At 47.1% G+C, this 16,394-nt stretch overlaps 9 protein-coding genes and 2 non-coding genes across 11 annotated transcripts; 8 read left to right on the top strand and 3 right to left on the bottom strand.

The window, feature by feature from the left end:
• Positions 1-1,059: 1,059 nt before the first annotated feature.
• On the top strand, positions 1,060-2,171 carry CANTADRAFT_27130 (CIP1 protein). Its single transcript, XM_020208006.1, has one exon. It carries the CDS (start codon positions 1,199-1,201, stop codon positions 2,084-2,086), a length of 888 nt encoding a protein of 295 aa, XP_020062343.1. The 5' UTR covers positions 1,060-1,198; the 3' UTR covers positions 2,087-2,171.
• Positions 2,172-3,652: 1,481 nt separating this feature from the next.
• On the top strand, positions 3,653-6,031 carry PXA1 (ATP-binding cassette long-chain fatty acid transporter; the record flags this gene model as incomplete). Its single annotated transcript, XM_020210541.1, has 1 exon — positions 3,653-6,031. The coding sequence occupies one exon, from the start codon at positions 3,653-3,655 to the stop codon at positions 6,029-6,031; it is 2,379 nt and encodes a 792-aa protein (XP_020062342.1).
• A 140-nt stretch (positions 6,032-6,171) lies between these two features.
• CANTADRAFT_302031 (uncharacterized protein) lies at positions 6,172-6,821 on the top strand. The gene has a single exon (XM_020208335.1). It carries the CDS (start codon positions 6,312-6,314, stop codon positions 6,738-6,740), a length of 429 nt encoding a protein of 142 aa, XP_020062341.1. The 5' UTR covers positions 6,172-6,311; the 3' UTR covers positions 6,741-6,821.
• Positions 6,821-8,425, top strand: NAP1 (histone chaperone). Its single transcript, XM_020208334.1, has one exon. It carries the CDS (start codon positions 6,902-6,904, stop codon positions 8,120-8,122), a length of 1,221 nt encoding a protein of 406 aa, XP_020062340.1. The 5' UTR covers positions 6,821-6,901; the 3' UTR covers positions 8,123-8,425.
• Positions 8,426-8,456: 31 nt separating this feature from the next.
• Positions 8,457-9,314, top strand: CANTADRAFT_302114 (uncharacterized protein). The gene has a single exon (XM_020208336.1). It carries the CDS (start codon positions 8,729-8,731, stop codon positions 9,164-9,166), a length of 438 nt encoding a protein of 145 aa, XP_020062339.1. The 5' UTR covers positions 8,457-8,728; the 3' UTR covers positions 9,167-9,314.
• Positions 9,315-9,380: 66 nt separating this feature from the next.
• On the top strand, positions 9,381-10,172 carry CANTADRAFT_91685 (uncharacterized protein; the record flags this gene model as incomplete). Its single annotated transcript, XM_020211851.1, has 1 exon — positions 9,381-10,172. One exon carries the CDS (start codon positions 9,381-9,383, stop codon positions 10,170-10,172), a length of 792 nt encoding a protein of 263 aa, XP_020062338.1.
• Positions 10,173-10,322: 150 nt separating this feature from the next.
• On the bottom strand, positions 10,323-11,267 carry CDA2 (chitin deacetylase; the record flags this gene model as incomplete). Its single annotated transcript, XM_020211850.1, has 2 exons — positions 10,323-11,161; positions 11,219-11,267. 2 exons carry the CDS (start codon positions 11,265-11,267, stop codon positions 10,323-10,325), a joined length of 888 nt encoding a protein of 295 aa, XP_020062337.1.
• Positions 11,268-12,049: 782 nt separating this feature from the next.
• Positions 12,050-12,907, bottom strand: CANTADRAFT_7708 (uncharacterized protein; the record flags this gene model as incomplete). The annotated part of the gene is made up of 1 exon (XM_020211166.1): positions 12,050-12,907. One exon carries the CDS (start codon positions 12,905-12,907, stop codon positions 12,050-12,052), a length of 858 nt encoding a protein of 285 aa, XP_020062336.1.
• A 1,639-nt stretch (positions 12,908-14,546) lies between these two features.
• CANTADRAFT_91683 (uncharacterized protein) lies at positions 14,547-14,810 on the bottom strand (the record flags this gene model as incomplete). The annotated part of the gene is made up of 1 exon (XM_020211849.1): positions 14,547-14,810. One exon carries the CDS (start codon positions 14,808-14,810, stop codon positions 14,547-14,549), a length of 264 nt encoding a protein of 87 aa, XP_020062335.1.
• An 810-nt stretch (positions 14,811-15,620) lies between these two features.
• CANTADRAFT_t237 lies at positions 15,621-15,703 on the top strand. The gene has a single exon. It is a non-coding gene; the product is annotated as a tRNA-Leu (tRNA).
• A 116-nt stretch (positions 15,704-15,819) lies between these two features.
• CANTADRAFT_t238 lies at positions 15,820-15,902 on the top strand. Its single transcript has one exon. It is a non-coding gene; the product is annotated as a tRNA-Leu (tRNA).
• Positions 15,903-16,394: the final 492 nt, after the last annotated feature.

Genomic DNA, 16,394 nt, shown 5'->3' with positions numbered 1-16,394 from the left:
TCATGACTAATTAACTCAGGTTACAACTAGATTAATCATAATACTTACAAGTAGTTAAGAAACTTGTGGTATAGTTCAAAGTGTGACAAAACATTTTTCTTGTCTCCGAAAATAATATCGTTCTGATAAGAGAGAAAAGAATATAATAACCAAGCGGAAATGGTTTACCCTTGCTTTTAGTCCCTCATTGCTATATGAAACGCTAATTCTCGTTGTGCTCTTATAGTACCGCTTAAATAATTAATTATGAAATTTAAAAGTTCTATATTGACAGAATGGAAGCAGGTTAGCAATTCTTGCCTGTTTCACATCAAAATATACTCTAGCTCAACCTGTTGAAAGCCGCTGGACTGCACTAGATACATGGCTCACCTCAATTCCCAGGAGTATTGTAAGTATTCCATTGAACATGCACTGTATAATCATAGCTTCTTTTTCGATTCCCAGTAATAAGTAAATAGTGCAGCAACAATTGCATAAGGGGCCACGCCTACTGCACCCTCACTTCTCCATTTAACTGTACAGGCAGCGATTGTCAGTACTGTTGTTAGATAACAGAGAATCCTTGTAAAAAGCATGAAGATGAATACATTTCAACTTTTGCTACCAGTATGACTATACATTCTATGCTACTCTATAGATGATCTTACTTGTTGTATATACACCACTGATATGGACTCTGGCTCTCAAATAAAGTTTATTAATACATCCCCTACAGCTTCAATTTAGTAAATTCATACTGTGGCCCCTTTTCCTTTCTTTGCATACTGTTTTGAAGAAATGTTTCCTTGAGTAAATCTTCATCACTCTGGATACATCCACAATGCAATGGAATGGGAGACGATTGCAATGTCGCAAGAAGGCAAGGATCTGCAGATACCTAATTTCACGAGCACTTTGTAAGCCCAATTACAAATATGCTTGCTTATGTAAGACCCCGCACTCCCACCTGACGTAAGCATTACCAACACCCACACTAACCATCTAACGTAAGCAGATTCCATTACTAATGGGCTCGCAACCAATTTTACTAATATTGATAATCGTCCTTGCTTGCAGCTCCACTTTGCACCCACAATTATTTTGGAGCCAGCCGTGGCTCCTAAATATAAATACGAGATGGTCAGCCTCCCGATGTTAAATTATCAAACAATTGGTCTACCAACCAACCAGCACATACAACCACCTTCCACATATAATGTCTTCAATTGCAGTTATCGGTCTCTCAGGCCAATTGGGTCAGCCTGTCTTAGCCGCGTTGGAATCTTCCGCGTTTGCCGACAGAATTGCCTACCCCATCAAAGCTTTGACCAGAAAGGATGACAAGGTCTCCACTGACAAAGTTCAGTACATTCAAGCCGACTTGGCCGACACCGCTGCCGTGGCTCAGGCATTGAAAGGTACCGATGTCATTGTCGAATTGACCACTGCCAACCCGGTATTGTTTGGCCACGTCGAGAAAATTGTGGCTGCTGTCAAGCCCAAGCTCGTGATTCCATCGCAATTCGGAATCCATGTTGGGGCCGCCCAGGAGCTTGCCCCAGGCTTTTTGGGTATCAAGATTGACCACTCTACCAACCTCAGAAAGCTTGGTGTCAAGGTGGTCGACATAGCTACCGGTTTTTTTGCCGAGAAATCGTCGTTTTCTTATGAACTCGTTCAGCACTACGGTGTTGATACTGCTACCAACACCATCAACCAATTGGGTCCTGACGACGCCAAGGCCTCCATCTCTACCGTGGCCGACATTGGTTACGTGATAGCCTCCGTGGCCTCCGACCCCAACCCTTCCAGATTTCCAGATTCCTTGAAAGTGTACTCGGAAAATGTTCCTGTAAAGAAGGTTTGGGAGACTTACGAAAAGAACCACAACGTCAAATTGGAACTCAAATCCAAGAAATCTGCAGCAGAGGCACGTGCTGAGCTCAAGCAGATTTGGGACACTGAAGGGTTTGTACCAGCCAAATTCCTTTTGTACTTGAACTACATTCTCGCTCAGGGTGAGGGCTACGGTGTTCTCTTTGGCGAGAACGAAAGGGAATTGGTCAATCCAGGCGAAAAGTACTGGAAGTGGAGCCAATACTAGGCATTCTGGAATCCACAGAGTATTTAGGAGAGATTGGGACTTCAAGAATCGATAGAAGTTCCATGCAATGAATTATTTTTGGCAACCTTCCTGTAGATCAAGAGTAAGAATTGAAAGGCCCTCAATGGTGTCTGTTCTTCTTTTCATAATAGTAATAGAGTTTTCCTTTAATAAGCTGAATTAAATTACCCTCAATCTGGCAATGAAACTGACATTTGTGGCCAACCTATTATTTGGTAAGTTATGGACTTGCCAATCAACCCAGGAAAATCGTCATCCTAGATTAATCTGTAAATTGGCTACAATTCAAAAGTAGGAGTTTTAGCGGACACCTTTTTTGCAACTTAGATGTTAATTTTATAGATGAACGGTACTATCCACTCTTGGTACTCGCCCAGAGACTTCTTTGCTTAGATAAAAATTCTAATGATTCAAGGAGTTTTGTTTACTTCAAGTAGTTACCTGCTCAAATAAACTTGGAAATTTGGTCGAATGATGCAAAATAATCAAAATTAATGGAACACGGGAGTATTTCTTCAAGGTTTTCCCATTTTTTTAGAGATATCCTGGATTCTTTCGAAGAATTATACAACATTATGGTCGATAAGTACAAATATCATGATACCAGAACCTCTTAGGGTCATATCGATTGCTTGAATTAGCAAAATTGCTTGTTTTGCTTGTTATGAATTTTTATCTGATCAGGTATATCTACAACTACACTTGTCTATATTACTTACTAGTATTAAAAAGACACATCTCTACACAGAGAGCCAGACAGAAATTATTCCCATCGATATGATAGGTATGGTCCATGGGGCCAAAGACCCCAGCAATTGTACGCGCACGACCCGCTATGAAAAAACTGGGCCTGGTGTGGATTTGATCCTCAAATATGACTTCCAACCCAAGAGTAAGACCCGCCAAGAGGCTCTTGGAGACGAGTAGCAAGTGCTCACAAGAAGGCATGGCATACGGCCAATGTGTCTTGAACACCTACAGCACGATGGCCAAGGGTTCGTGTGAACAGGAGTTCGCTAAGTTCAAACAGTGCATTTCTAAGCAGATGAAGGGCAAGGTGTGGTGAGTGCTCCGCCAAACGAAAAATCACATACTGGGCAAGAACCCGACCCTAGTACGCCTGAAACGGCTGGGCGGGAGCTTCTGAGTCGACAACACCAAACTAGGCGGTTCCTGCACCGCAAAAAAGCCTGAGGCTGGGCGCTCATCGCCAATTACACGGTGGCTACACTGTGGTTAATGGGCACCAAGCTCGCTTGAAGGACATGCCAGTGTCGCTCCAGTCCCGACAGGTGTATAGCATATGTATGGCAGTACGGGTGTTCCAGCCAGTGGCTGGTGTGCCACCATTCCTGCCCGTCCAATAGCAATTCTTGACACCTAGCTCGTAGTTTCCAGACGCACATGAAATTGTTCAGGGTAGTTCGCTTACGTAAACCGGTTCCTCGGCTGGGGCATGTGTGGGGATTGCCCACAGTTATTGTTATCTCGGAGTTGACTACAGTTTTCTTTTCCTCCAGTAATCTGAGTAGTACCACGGCCACCATGATCAACATGTCCAGGCTAGCTGGCTACAGCAGGCAGGATATTCGAAACATCGTGCTACTACTAAAACAAGCATATCAGACCAGCAACCTCACCATCAACTACCAGTCCCGACCCGTGGTGCTTTTCTTGGGAACCCTCATTTCCACCTTTGGCTTGGGAGTGGTGTTCACCATCCGCAGTGCCTTGAACAAGTACAAGGAGCATGTCACCAACCGCCGTTTGAACAGGCCAAACTTGATCAGACAGTCGTCTACCGTGCTCAAAAACGGCTCCAGAGAGATCTTGATCCCCAAGGGCAAAAACTCCTTCACAAGAATCATCATTCCAAAGCCCAGTCTCGACCAGTATGCTGCAGACAAGTACTTATACAAGGACTTCGTCACCCAGCAGAAGTACCTGCAGAAAACCATCTTCAACTCCAAGTTCTTGAATCAGATTGCCATCATCTGGAGAATTTTAATCCCTAAGTTCAACAACAAGAACACCTCTCTCTTACTTTCACAATGCTTCTTCTTGATCTTGAGAACCTGGTTGTCCTTGTTGGTGGCCAAGTTGGACGGTCAGCTTGTCAAGAACTTGATTGGTGGTAACGGTAAGAAGTTTGCTAGAGATTTGATTTACTGGCTATTGATTGCCTTCCCTGCTTCTTATACCAATGCTGCCATCAAGTATTTGGAAAACAGACTTGCCTTGAGTTTTAGAACCAACTTGACAAGATACATCCATGATATGTACCTCGATAATGTCATGGCCTACTACAAGATTTCCTTGAATGGTAGTGATATCGAGAACATCGATCAATACATCACAAATGATGTTACTAGGTTCTGTGAGTCCATTTGTGGATTGTTCTCAAGCATGGGTAAGCCTTTTGTGGATTTGATATTTTTCTCGGTTTACTTGAGAGATAACCTCGGAACTGGTGCCATAGTGGGTATCTTCACAAACTACTTCATTACAGCAATGTTGTTGAAGAAGGCAACACCTAAATTTGGTAAACTCTCCTCCGAGAAAACTCACTTGGAAGGTCAGTATTTCAACCAGCACCTTAACTTGATGACCAACAGTGAAGAAATTGGTTTCTACAAGGGTTCTGTTATTGAAAAGACCAAATTGAGTGAGAGTTTTGGCAGATTGTATAAACATCTCGGTAAGGAGACTAACATTTCCTTTTATTACTCTGTCTTGGAAGATTATGTTTTGAAGTACACTTGGTCTGCTTGGGGATATATCTTTGCTGGTTTGCCAGTCTTTTTAGATGAGCTCTGGCCTGCTGACAAAAAAGACCAATCTGAAAAGAGTAAGGAAGTTAACCAAAGACAGAATATGAGACAATTTATCATCAACAAGAGATTGATGCTTTCTTTGGCAGATGCTGGGTCTAGATTAATGTACTCCATCAAGGATGTTTCTGAATTGACTGGTTATACTGAGCGTGTTTTCAATTTGTTGACCCAATTGCACAAGGTTCATTCTCCTAGATTTGATTTTGGATCCGAATTAGGAATTAAAGACATCCGTGGTACTATTCAAAAGAACTATCAAAACGGTATTAGATTCGAGCACATTCCTGTGATTATTCCATCGAAAGAAGGTTCGGAAAATGAACCATTGATTAAGGATTTGAGTTTCCTGGTTAGTCATAACAAGAACTTGTTGATTTTAGGAGCCAACGGATGTGGTAAGACATCGATTGCTAGAATCATTGCTGGATTATGGCCATTATACCGTGGATTGTTGTCTAAGCCAGACGATGATGACATCTTCTACTTGCCTCAAAAGGCCTATTTCACCACCGGTAACTTGCGTGATCAAATCATCTACCCACACAGCTATAGTGATATGCTTGAAATGGGTTACAATGATGACTACTTGTACCATATCCTTCGTGAAGTAAAGTTGGAGTACTTGCTTAAGAGAGAAGGAAACTTCAATGTTGTGAAGGACTGGAAAGATGTGCTTAGTGGTGGTGAAAAGCAGAGAATGAGTCTTGCTAGAGTTTTGTTCAAGAAGCCAAAGTTGGTTATCTTGGATGAAAGTACCAATGCCGTTTCCACTGACGTGGAAGATTATTTATTTGAGTTGTTGCAACGTAAAAGCATTACTTTTATCACGTTGTCCCACCGTCCATTGTTAATGAAGTACCACGACTATATCATGGAAATCGACCAAGAAGAGACCAAGTTCCACGATTTGACGTCAGAGGAAAACTTGAAGTCCATTGACAACGAGATCAACGACATCCAAGCCAAATTGAGTCAAGTCGAAAAATGGGAGAAGAGGCTTGCTGACATCGAGCTTTACTTGGATGGTAAGTATGATGATATCAAGGAGCCCCAGGTGGACAACAGCAAGAAGCCCATGATAGGTGTTTAGATATTTATGTGTGATGATACCATTTTATGCAAATGTAGCTGTGGTTTTGTCCCTATGTCGTTTAATAGTATATCCTTAATAAGCATAATATGTCAGTAATTGTGGAAGCGATTTGACTATCGGTAGTCCCTGAAATACGGCATTTGCTCCAGCCCTGCTTACATCAACGCATCCAACTAAATTTCCCTACTGGGATGGAATTAATCGAGCACAAAAAATTAGATCTTCACTATTAGCTAAGAATCTATTATTATAGTTTAGCACATGAGGAGCCCACTTTATGATTGGCGAGGCAGGATCTGCGAATGGTTACTCGTGGATGCTACCCCTCACCGGCAATCGTTCAATCGCGTCACTTGCTACTGGTGTATCAACTCCTCCCATCGTCAACCTCACCATTCAGCAGCGGATTCCCTATTTGGAATCCCACGTCACTCTGAATTGGGACCTCGCATTAACGCACAGAACACGTTCTTTAGGTAAGCCATGCTTTTGGCCACAAGTGATGTCTAGTTTACACTCTCTGAAATCTGTCAATGCACAGAGCCAGCGCCTGACAGCAGTCTGTGCATTTGACGGATGGTTGGTGCTTGCCCCCCAACCGCCAGTCCCCGATTGTCATCAGTTTGCCCAGTGCTGGCTGGTGACACAAAGCCATCGTAAAAAAACTCAAGGGATGAACGTCGTGCTACGAGTTCAAATCATCTAGCAAAGGCGTTCTGACGACTGTTTTGTACAAACCGGTAGCATTCTGATATCAATCAAAGTCTGACGAGTATCATTCAGCGAAGGATCTCCCCAAACCGATAATATCAGTGCAAAAGACGCGTGAAACCTTTTTCTCATCCGTGAATACCAGTGGCAATTACCATGGCTGAACCTATCAGAAGCAAGAACGGAGACATCTCCAAGGCTCCCACCCCCCAGAACACCCCATCATCGATCACCAACTCCTACCTCAAGCAGCAGCCTCCAACTGTTTCCACCATCAACGAAGAAAACGAAGATGTTAGCCAGCAGTTGGCCAACAACCCAGCTTTATTGTCGATGATTCAAGGCAAGTTGGGCAGTTTGGTTGGCCAACAGAGCGGATACGTCGACAGCTTGCCCAAGAAGGTCAAGCAGCGTGTCTACGGGTTGAAGTCTGTCCAACAGCAGCAGATGAAGCTCGAGGCCGAGTTCCAGAAGGAATTGTTGAACTTGGAAAAGAAGTACTTCAAGAAGTACGAACCATTGTACGAAAGAAGAAAGAAGATCATCAACGGTGCCGAAGAGCCTACTGCTGAAGAAATCGAGGAGGGAGAGTTGTTGGACGAGGACGAAGATGACGAAGAAAATGCCGAAGCCAAGGACGAGGACGACGAGGAAGAAGACGACGAAGACGAGGATGACGAAGCCACCGGTATTCCAGGTTTCTGGTTGACTGCCTTGGAAAACTTGTCCACCGTGTCGGAAACCATCACCGACAGAGACTCCGAGCTCTTGCAGTTCTTGAAGGACATTCGCATGGAATACTTGGAGACCCCAGGCTTCGAGTTGATCTTCGAGTTCAATGAGAACCCCTTCTTCTCCAACCAGATCTTGACCAAGACCTACCACTACCAAGCCGAGTTGGGATACTCAGGAGACTTTGTGTATGACCACGCCGATGGATGTGAGATCAACTGGAAGTCCAAGGAAAACAACGTGACCATCAACATTGAAAGAAGAAAGCAAAGAAACAAGACCACCAAGCAGACGCGTACCATCGAGAAGTTGACTCCTACCGAGTCGTTCTTCAACTTCTTCGACCCACCAAAGCCACCTAAGCGTGCTGAGGAAAACGAGGACGAGGAAAACGAAGATGAGGAAGAGGACGAGGACGACGAGGACTTGGAGGCTCGCTTGGAGTTGGACTACCAGTTGGGTGAAGAGATCAAGGACAGATTGATTCCAAGAGCCATTGACTGGTTTACTGGAGAAGCCGTCGATTACGGGTTCCCAGAAGACCTCGAGGGCGACGAGGACGAGTTTGACAGCGAGGAGGGTGACGACGATGACAGCGATGACGAAAAGCCAAAGGAAAATCCTCCTGACTGCAAGCAACAATAAGCAGCTGACTACCAGGAAACCCAGACTGTAAGCAGGAAACAGCTGGTCAAGGAAAAACCCCATGAGGCCCTGTGCCACTAGTCCATTTGTTTAGATAATCCAAAATGTATTTCTGCCCCGTAGTCCGAGGTCCGCACCAGAATATTATTCAATCGGCTGTGCACACCAATTATTATTATCCTGGTCGGACATGCTACCTCGAGGAAACCAATCAAATAGTATTGATTTGGCAGGTGTAGCTTTCACCACCAACCCAAATAATATTCCATGATCGGGCAAGTGTAACTTTCGAGAACAATATAATAGAATATTATTCAAGTAGTAGTGTATGTAAATATCAACAACAATCCATCGCCAGCTTTAACTTTACCATCTGAATATTCCAATCGGGCAGTAGCTTCGAGGAAACCAATCAGAATAATATAATGATCGGGCAGGAGTAACTTTACAATCCAAATAATATTCGGTGTACCTCACAAATCCGATTTATTCCAATCGCAGGTGCCACCAATCCGAATCCCATCCAGAGGCGTAACACTTCAAACTCTATTCGAGTTCTCATGCAGTTTCCGTGGACCTTCCGGGACTGGGAGAATATTTTTATCCATGATGCTGCCATCGGTCATCGGCCACACCACAGATCCTTCCCATTGCGTGCGGAGGCGCCTCGCGCGCGTGCTGACGGGTCTGGCTGCGCCAAGGGAGGTTGTCAGTTTGCGGTGTCAACTGGGTGAAAAACCGGGCACAGCGATGATCAGTGTCCCACTAGTGCCCCGCGAGCCACTCTCCATGGCTACTCCGGACCCGGTGATCCTGATGCCCGATGGCCCATGTGAAATTCAGGGTCTTATCAGTGGCCTGGTGCATATTTCCTGGTGGTGCGAGCACGGGTTGCGACCTGCCAGAGGCCGCTGGCCCTGCCAGCGCTACCACCACCACCCGGAACCAGCCGCGGCTGCGCCCCATACTATGGCTGCCGGTGGCCAGGGTGGCCGCCTGGGGTGCACCTTGGCGCGGTTCTCCCCCTGCCGTGTGTGGTGCTAGCACTTCTGACACCCGCATCACCACATTTGCACCAGTTTCACATGCACCCGTGCGGCGCACGACCCATCGCGTTTGTGTCTGTTGCTCCCGGTGGCTGCTAACACATCCCCTGTATAAGAAGGCAAGCCAATCCTGATTGCACCCCCATTCTTCAGTGTTGTTCTCCGACCAGTCCTGATCTGATACCCTACCCTTGATCAACTGCCCTGCCACAATGTCCCAAGTCGTTGAAAAACTCACCTCCACCCCCTTCCACTCCAAGTCCGTGGACCACATCTTGTCGTACTCGTACGTGGATGCCTTGGTCAAGTTCTTGTTGTCGTTCTCGCTCATCAACTACGTCTACTCCCAGCTCGCTGTTCCTGCCTGGGACTTGGTCAACAGAAACATTGTTTCCGCCAACCTGTTCATCTACAAGCCGCTTGCCAGGGCCGACGCCGTGGTAGACCAGCAGGTGTTGTCCCACCTCGTGGACGAGGTGGCCTTGGGGTACCCCACCAAGTACGCCCACCACGTCAATGTGACCTACTTGAAGCCCACCAACGACTACTTGTACGACCGTGTCGTCAACAAGTACTTGCCAGTGGCCGAATACAAGTTTGATGAGGGCATCTCCGAGGCCCACCGTTTGGCTGCTATTGTGTCGCAGCTCGTTGTCCGTCTCAGAAACCAGGTCTCCGACAAGTCGCAGGCCATCTCCAAAAACATCGTGTCCACCTACAACGAGGAGATCAAGTCGGTGACCCAGGCCGAGCCCACCATCTACAACAACTTGACTGCCTCCTACAACACCGCCACTAAGACGCTCACCTCGTTGAACGAGTCGCACATCAAGCCATTGCGCGCACAGACCCAGGAGTACGTGGCTGAGGTTGCTAGCAGCACCAGAAGCAAGGCCGACTCCTTAATCACCGACGCCAAGCAGACCATCAACCCTGCGTTGACTGCCGCCAACAACAAGGGCCACGAGTTGCTCAACGGATCCACCATCTCGGCCTCCGCCTAGCTGCCCACCCCCCCAGACAGCCCCTATTTAATTCCAGGCCATGTGGCTTGCTAATATATTTCTCGTGTGTAGTATTTATGTTATGCTAACTTATTTGCGGCTGTACTCATAACCACCCCTGACAGCAACTGCCGATTTGAGCGATAAGCACTAGTCGCGCGGGAACTGCTTGATGTAGTCGATGCCTCCCACGCACTGGGGCACGGTCAACGGCCGTTCGAGCTTGCTGGCGATGTTCAACGCCACTCCCACCGTACGGGAGTGGACGTCGTGCTCCAAAATGAGCCCTCTGCCGCCATTGGTTTGCTTGAACTTGTCCAATTCTGCGTAGATATCGCGTTCGGTGCGCGAATTTGGGGCGTTCTCAGCAAGCATTTTCCAGTCCAGGGTGTCGAAGTCCCACAACACGGTCTGCATTCCGAACTGGCGCACGATGCCACGGACGCGGTCGTCTGTGCCTCCGTAGGGGGGCCGGAACCACTTGGGAAGGTGACCTGCTGTGGCGTTCATGGCCCACACCGACCACTGAACCTGGGCCACGATTTCCTCGTTAGTGAGCGCAGGGAGAAACTTGTGCGACCAAGTGTGGGATCCCATAATGTGGCCTCGTGCCATTGTCTCGTGGTAGACGTCGGGAAAGTGCACCACGTTAAGGCCCAAGGTGAAGAAGGTGGAACGGTGCTTCAAGCCAGCAAGAAGCTGGCGCGTGGGTCCCGAGGGACCGTCGTCGAATGTCTGCGAAAGCTTGGGGCAAGTGTAAACGTCGTCGTACGACACACAGTTGGCGCAGTCAAACAGGCACCACTGGGGGCCCACTGCACCACAGGCGCCCTGGGTGTGCCTGGGAACTGGCGGGAGCAGGTCAAAACTGATGAAGTCGAGAGGTATGTAGGGCGGGTCGAAGTGGGGCCATTCGTGGAGCCCTGTGAAGTCGGTGAGCCACTGAGGAAACGGGACGGTTGGGGCGTTGGCGATGGCGATGGCGGGATCTGGAGCTCCTGTGAGAGTAACAACTGGGTCAGGGAGAATAATGGCGGCCACGATACCGAGGAGACTGGCCCAGCTGGCTATGACTGCTGGGTTGTTCACTTTCATGGTGGTGTGTTTGTGCACATTTGCAACCTCAGCGAAATTCGCAGCCGACTCGCAGCCGTACACAGGCCGCAACAACTGTGGCGCCATCAGCTGGGACAAGGTGGCGCCTGTGTAGGATGATTGTGGCTAGTGGTGAAGTCAGCTGGAATGACCAGCAAGTGAAATTTGGAGTTAAAGTTATGGAGTGCAAAGAGTAAAGCAGCTAGCGTTGACATGTGTAGATTAAGCCTTTCTGGAAATTCAATTACATGAGTCATCAAGTGAAAATATTGGCATAATTGGAGAATCCCCAGAGTAGTGAAGTATGGAGTTCATTTCAATTCATGGGAATAAACTACAGCAAATCTAGCGGGATATAGGCTTATTGGAAAAATTGTAACACAGGGACCTGATTTGTAGTGCAGTTGAATTTAAAATGTAAGATCTGTTGCTTTAGAGGGCAGTTCATATAGTGCTAATAATTACTTCAATGTACCTGCTCCGAAGTAGCTCGATCTCAATCCTACAATATTTGCGTTGCCCAGCTCTATTTATTCGAAAGTAGCTTTACCAATTCTCATCTGCTGGCTTTTTACCATTTATTGATAATGCAAACCACATATTGCCACACCCTTATCACCGTGTCTGTACTCTACTCGCTTGTCCATGTATCACCCTACGCTTGAACCCGTAATACTTCTCATTTTATTCTCACACCATATCCAGTATGTCCAGTAGCTTGCCGAAATGGCTAACGATGCTACCAGCGCACGTCTATACTTCTATAACTTACCTATCCTATCCTAATTATCCTTATACCTTTTGAGAGCATCGATTTCCTGCCTGAGCCGGGCCAATTCCAGCCGCAAATGCTTGTTTTCCTCGCAAACCTGATCATAAGGCATGATGGAACTGTTCCTGCTGCGAGCCTTTTGCCGGGAAGTGGGGCTGGGATCGCGTGGTTCCACAGAGTCGATCAGTGTCGATTTGAACTTCTTGTACATCTCGTCGCTGTTGCTGGACGCTGCCACCGAGTAATTGGAGAACAAGGCGCTGTTGCGCTTGTTGGAGCCAGGACCCGTGGCAGCTGGCTGGTTGGACGATGTCCCTGAAGAGATCGACGAGATGGAGTTGCGGTGGTTGGAGGAGAGCGACGACGACCTGCGCACCATGGTGGAACCCGAGCCGGAGGATGCCAGGCTGAGCGAGCCGCCATTGGTTTTGAGTGTCTTGTTTTCCTGTTTTAAAGCCTCGATTTCCTTCATCAACTTGAGCACAATGGCATCCTGCTCACGCTCCATGAGATCAATGATCTGCTCGTTGTTGAGCAGGGGCGAATGGGCAGATGGCGTGGGGATGGCTACGCTGTCTGAAAACGAGTTTCTCTTCGCTACTAGGGGGGTGGACCCGTTGCTGAAGCTACTGCGGGTACTGAGGCTGGGGGACCGCTGGATGGACGACGCCGACGACGTGGTGTAGTTGTGGGTTGCATGGGGCTTGAGCTTCAATTCCGGATGGCTGTTTCTGGGAGACAACTGTGATGGAGGGTAGTGGTGGTGGGGAGTGTGTGGGGTGTATGCGTTCTGGGGGAACTGGACGGGATGCTGCAACTGCAGAAACTGCGGGGGCGCGGGCGGAGGGTGGTGGTGTGGGTTCGTCATCGCGGATAGAGGGGGTCACAATCCGGGGAGGGCCCAGCTATATATACGTCAGATCATCACTGGAGGTGGTGCAGGCGCACGCCCCATTTGGGGCATCTTATCGGGTTGTTTGGCTTGCGCGAAAAATGAAATACTCCACCTATTATGAGGAGAAAAGGGGCGCTGATTGGGAGGGGAGTGACCGGCCAGCTGGTGGGTGGGGTGATGGAAGCGTAGGTGGGGAGTTCATTTGGGTGATTCGAGCCGGCGAGGTTGGCAGGAGTGGTTGGGTGTGCAATGGGCAATGGCCACTGGAGGTTGTCACCAGCGACGTATCAGCAATGAGATAGGGACAATAGTGGCAGGGCAAAGGTGGCGAGGGCGTCGGTAGGGGCGTAGTAGGGGCGTCGGTAGAGCTGCGACGGTAGCGACTCCTTCGTGCGAGCATGGCTGTGCTAGCACCGCGTCCCCGCCAACGTGGTGCGAGGACTGGGCTGGCGCCAGCATTGCTGGCGGAGGGCTGCGCTTCTAGACTGGGTCGCAGATCGTCACCTGGTGTCAACCATGCAGTGGAAGACATTGGCTGATCTAGACCTCGGTGCCTGCTCCTGCACTGAGCAGTGTTCACCACCGCTATTGTGATCGGTGCCCAGCTCTGATGCCTAGCCTTTGTGCGAAGCTCGCCACGCGGACATACCGGTAAGATCTACGAGGAAGTTGTGGACACGAATAGGCCAAGATTGTTGGCCAAACAGCGTCGTCGTCTCACGGCTCTTGGTCAAGGCAACGTGGTGCTTGTGACCAGATTTGTGGCCGCCAAAGCTGGTCTGGCTTGTGTTGTCGCCAACAGGAAATCTCAGGCGGTGAACTACAATAGAGCCAGAATTCGGAGTTTGTGCGCGCAAATGCCGCACATACCCCACAATCTCGCTATGACTTCATACCCAGGCAAAGATAAGGAGGGGACAATTCGGGCCGCTCGCAACCACAGTAGGTGGCTATCTCTGGATGATGCAGACGTCATGCTCTGGTTTTTGCCGCACATGAGCCTGCCGCAAAGATCAACCAGGTTCCCCATGAAAAATTCCACCCGTTGTAGACCATGAAAAACTTGAAAATTGATGGTGTAAACTCCCATTGCCATCGCAACCAGCACATCGAGATTGAGTACGCCAAACACGGTGAGTTTAGATAGCAGCGCCTGGCTTACGGGCTCCTAAGGCAAACACTCGTACCGGTGCCCCTACAGTCGCAACCGGTGCCTCCGTCCTTTGTTTAATGCCTCACCATTTGTAATCAATCCTAACCATGAAAAATATGTCTAGTCTATATTGTATCTGAGCAAGATACAGGCTCCAGATCGCATTCCCCTCCAAAACGGACTCATCCCTGTGCCTATTTTGGATTGCCTTCAGTGGTGACTGAGCATAACTACTATCTAGTGGCAAGAAATGGCTCAGCTGGCGGAGTCAAGCGTTTGCGAAGAATGGGTTTACGAGCCACAATGTTTCCAAATTTGCCTGGGGTGTGAAACACGTTCAGGTGCACTAAACAAGATAAGACCTTTTCTTACGACGCCATACCCCTAAATGCATTGGTCACGTCCAAGCTTCGAACTGTGGTATTTTCGGTTTCGGCACCTCGAATACCTTGAGGGTTATCAGCCTGAAGTGACCTTGAACCCGTCGTTTACAACTCTAATAATGTGGATTGTATGCCACCGTTCTTTATCTCGCATTTCGTACCGGAGACAACCCACTGAGTCATAGTGGCGAATTGGGCTGGTGTCTACCGACTGTATGTCTGTCCTGCTCGCTTGATCCTGCTCCAAAAGTTCAGTAGTCGTGCGAAGGAGGGACTTTGCCAAAACCTGCTCCGATAAGACTTCCTTATCAGTGGAACCAGTACTGCATACGTGAAGCATTGCTTCAAGAAGAGCCCATTACTTTGCCAAATATAGCATTTGCAGTATGGTGCCTATTGTGGATAATTAGGACAGACGATAGTCTAGTTTACACAATTAGCGACCTACATATACTGGAAATTGTGGAAATTTAGACGAAGTCCTCCACAGGAGACATTTGAACCGAGACGCATATTATGAAAGTAATTGACTGGCTTTGAGGTTGTTACAAGAGTAAGGCGATATTAATCACTTGAAATCGGAAGTTAGCTCTTCAACATATAGAATTTCAAACTAGTCGACCATTGGTGTAAAATTGTGGAAAATTTAAGCTTTTTGCAGACGTAACGGTTGGTCATCCTCATGAGAGTGTGATTAATGCCAAAAGCCTATCTGGACAAACGTGAAATAGGCAATATCTACAAATTCTCGCAGTTACTATTATAACAAACTCTCGCCAGTCGTTGTAGGGTTGCTTCTGTATGGATTGTTTCTTTATCGAAATTAATTTTGCAGCTGAAAATGACTTCGATGTAAAATACTAAAAAACAATCAAACCAGCCCATCAGAGCGTTTGTTCCATTGTAGAAATTTCCAATGTGACTTCATTTTAATTTTTCCAATTGAATTTGGTAAGCGAGAAGTAAGTATGCCAAAAATTTGCAGCACTAATTGGAAGCCATATCCCACAAATGATTAAGGGTAGAGAAATTAAACTGATGAGTGTGAATTAGACATTCTACATGACTTTGTTTGATTTTTAATGGGAAGTTTTTTTTCATTAGCAATGTCGACAAGGCTGTAAATTTACCTCTTCAAATCATGTGATAAGGTACTCTGGCCGAGTTGGTCTAAGGCGCCAGGGTAAGGTCCTGGTCTCTCCGGAGGCACGAGTTCGAATCTCGTGGGTATCATTATATTACATTTTTTATGTTTTTATGTATCGCGTTCAGTCGTCGGGGGCGTTACTGGGGTAACCGTGAGAAAAATTTGACGAATGAAAAAACTGGGGCAACCAATCACAATCAAGGGTACTCTGGCCGAGTTGGTCTAAGGCGCCAGGGTAAGGTCCTGGTCTCTTCGGAGGCACGAGTTCGAATCTCGTGGGTATCACTACTATTTTTTTTAGATTATGTATAACCTCCATTATTCTGTCAATTTCACCAAAATTGACCCTATTGTGTCAAACTATTGGCTCGCTCACCCAAGGAACATTTGAACTTCAGTTTTATTAGTAGATATCAATTGACCAAATAAATCATATAAATACTGATGTTCCCTTGTATCTAAAGGGCCAGGATTGGAACTGAGCGGTTTCAGTACTAGCCATGATCTTAACCTGCATATACTACCATCGTTTGTAGATGTCCTGGAAAGGTAATAATCAAAGGACTTGTCAGAGTAGTTTCCGTGTATTCAAATAACAAGGCAAACGAGTTGTAGTAGTTCTATTGTCGTAGTGGTTATCTCTTTATGAAAACAATTCACTTCACCTTTCTAATTACTTTCAATTTGGGTTTCATATTCGAATACCGTGATTTCAAGTCTTAATGGGAAGTGGTAATACCTATCACTTGAAATATTCTGGGTTTATTGTCATCATTG

This window comes from Suhomyces tanzawaensis, assembly GCF_001661415.1.
Source record: "Suhomyces tanzawaensis NRRL Y-17324 unplaced genomic scaffold CANTAscaffold_7, whole genome shotgun sequence".
Taxonomy (NCBI): Eukaryota; Fungi; Ascomycota; class Pichiomycetes; order Serinales; family Debaryomycetaceae; genus Suhomyces; species Suhomyces tanzawaensis.
This window is presented reverse-complemented; position numbering and strand designations above follow the sequence as displayed.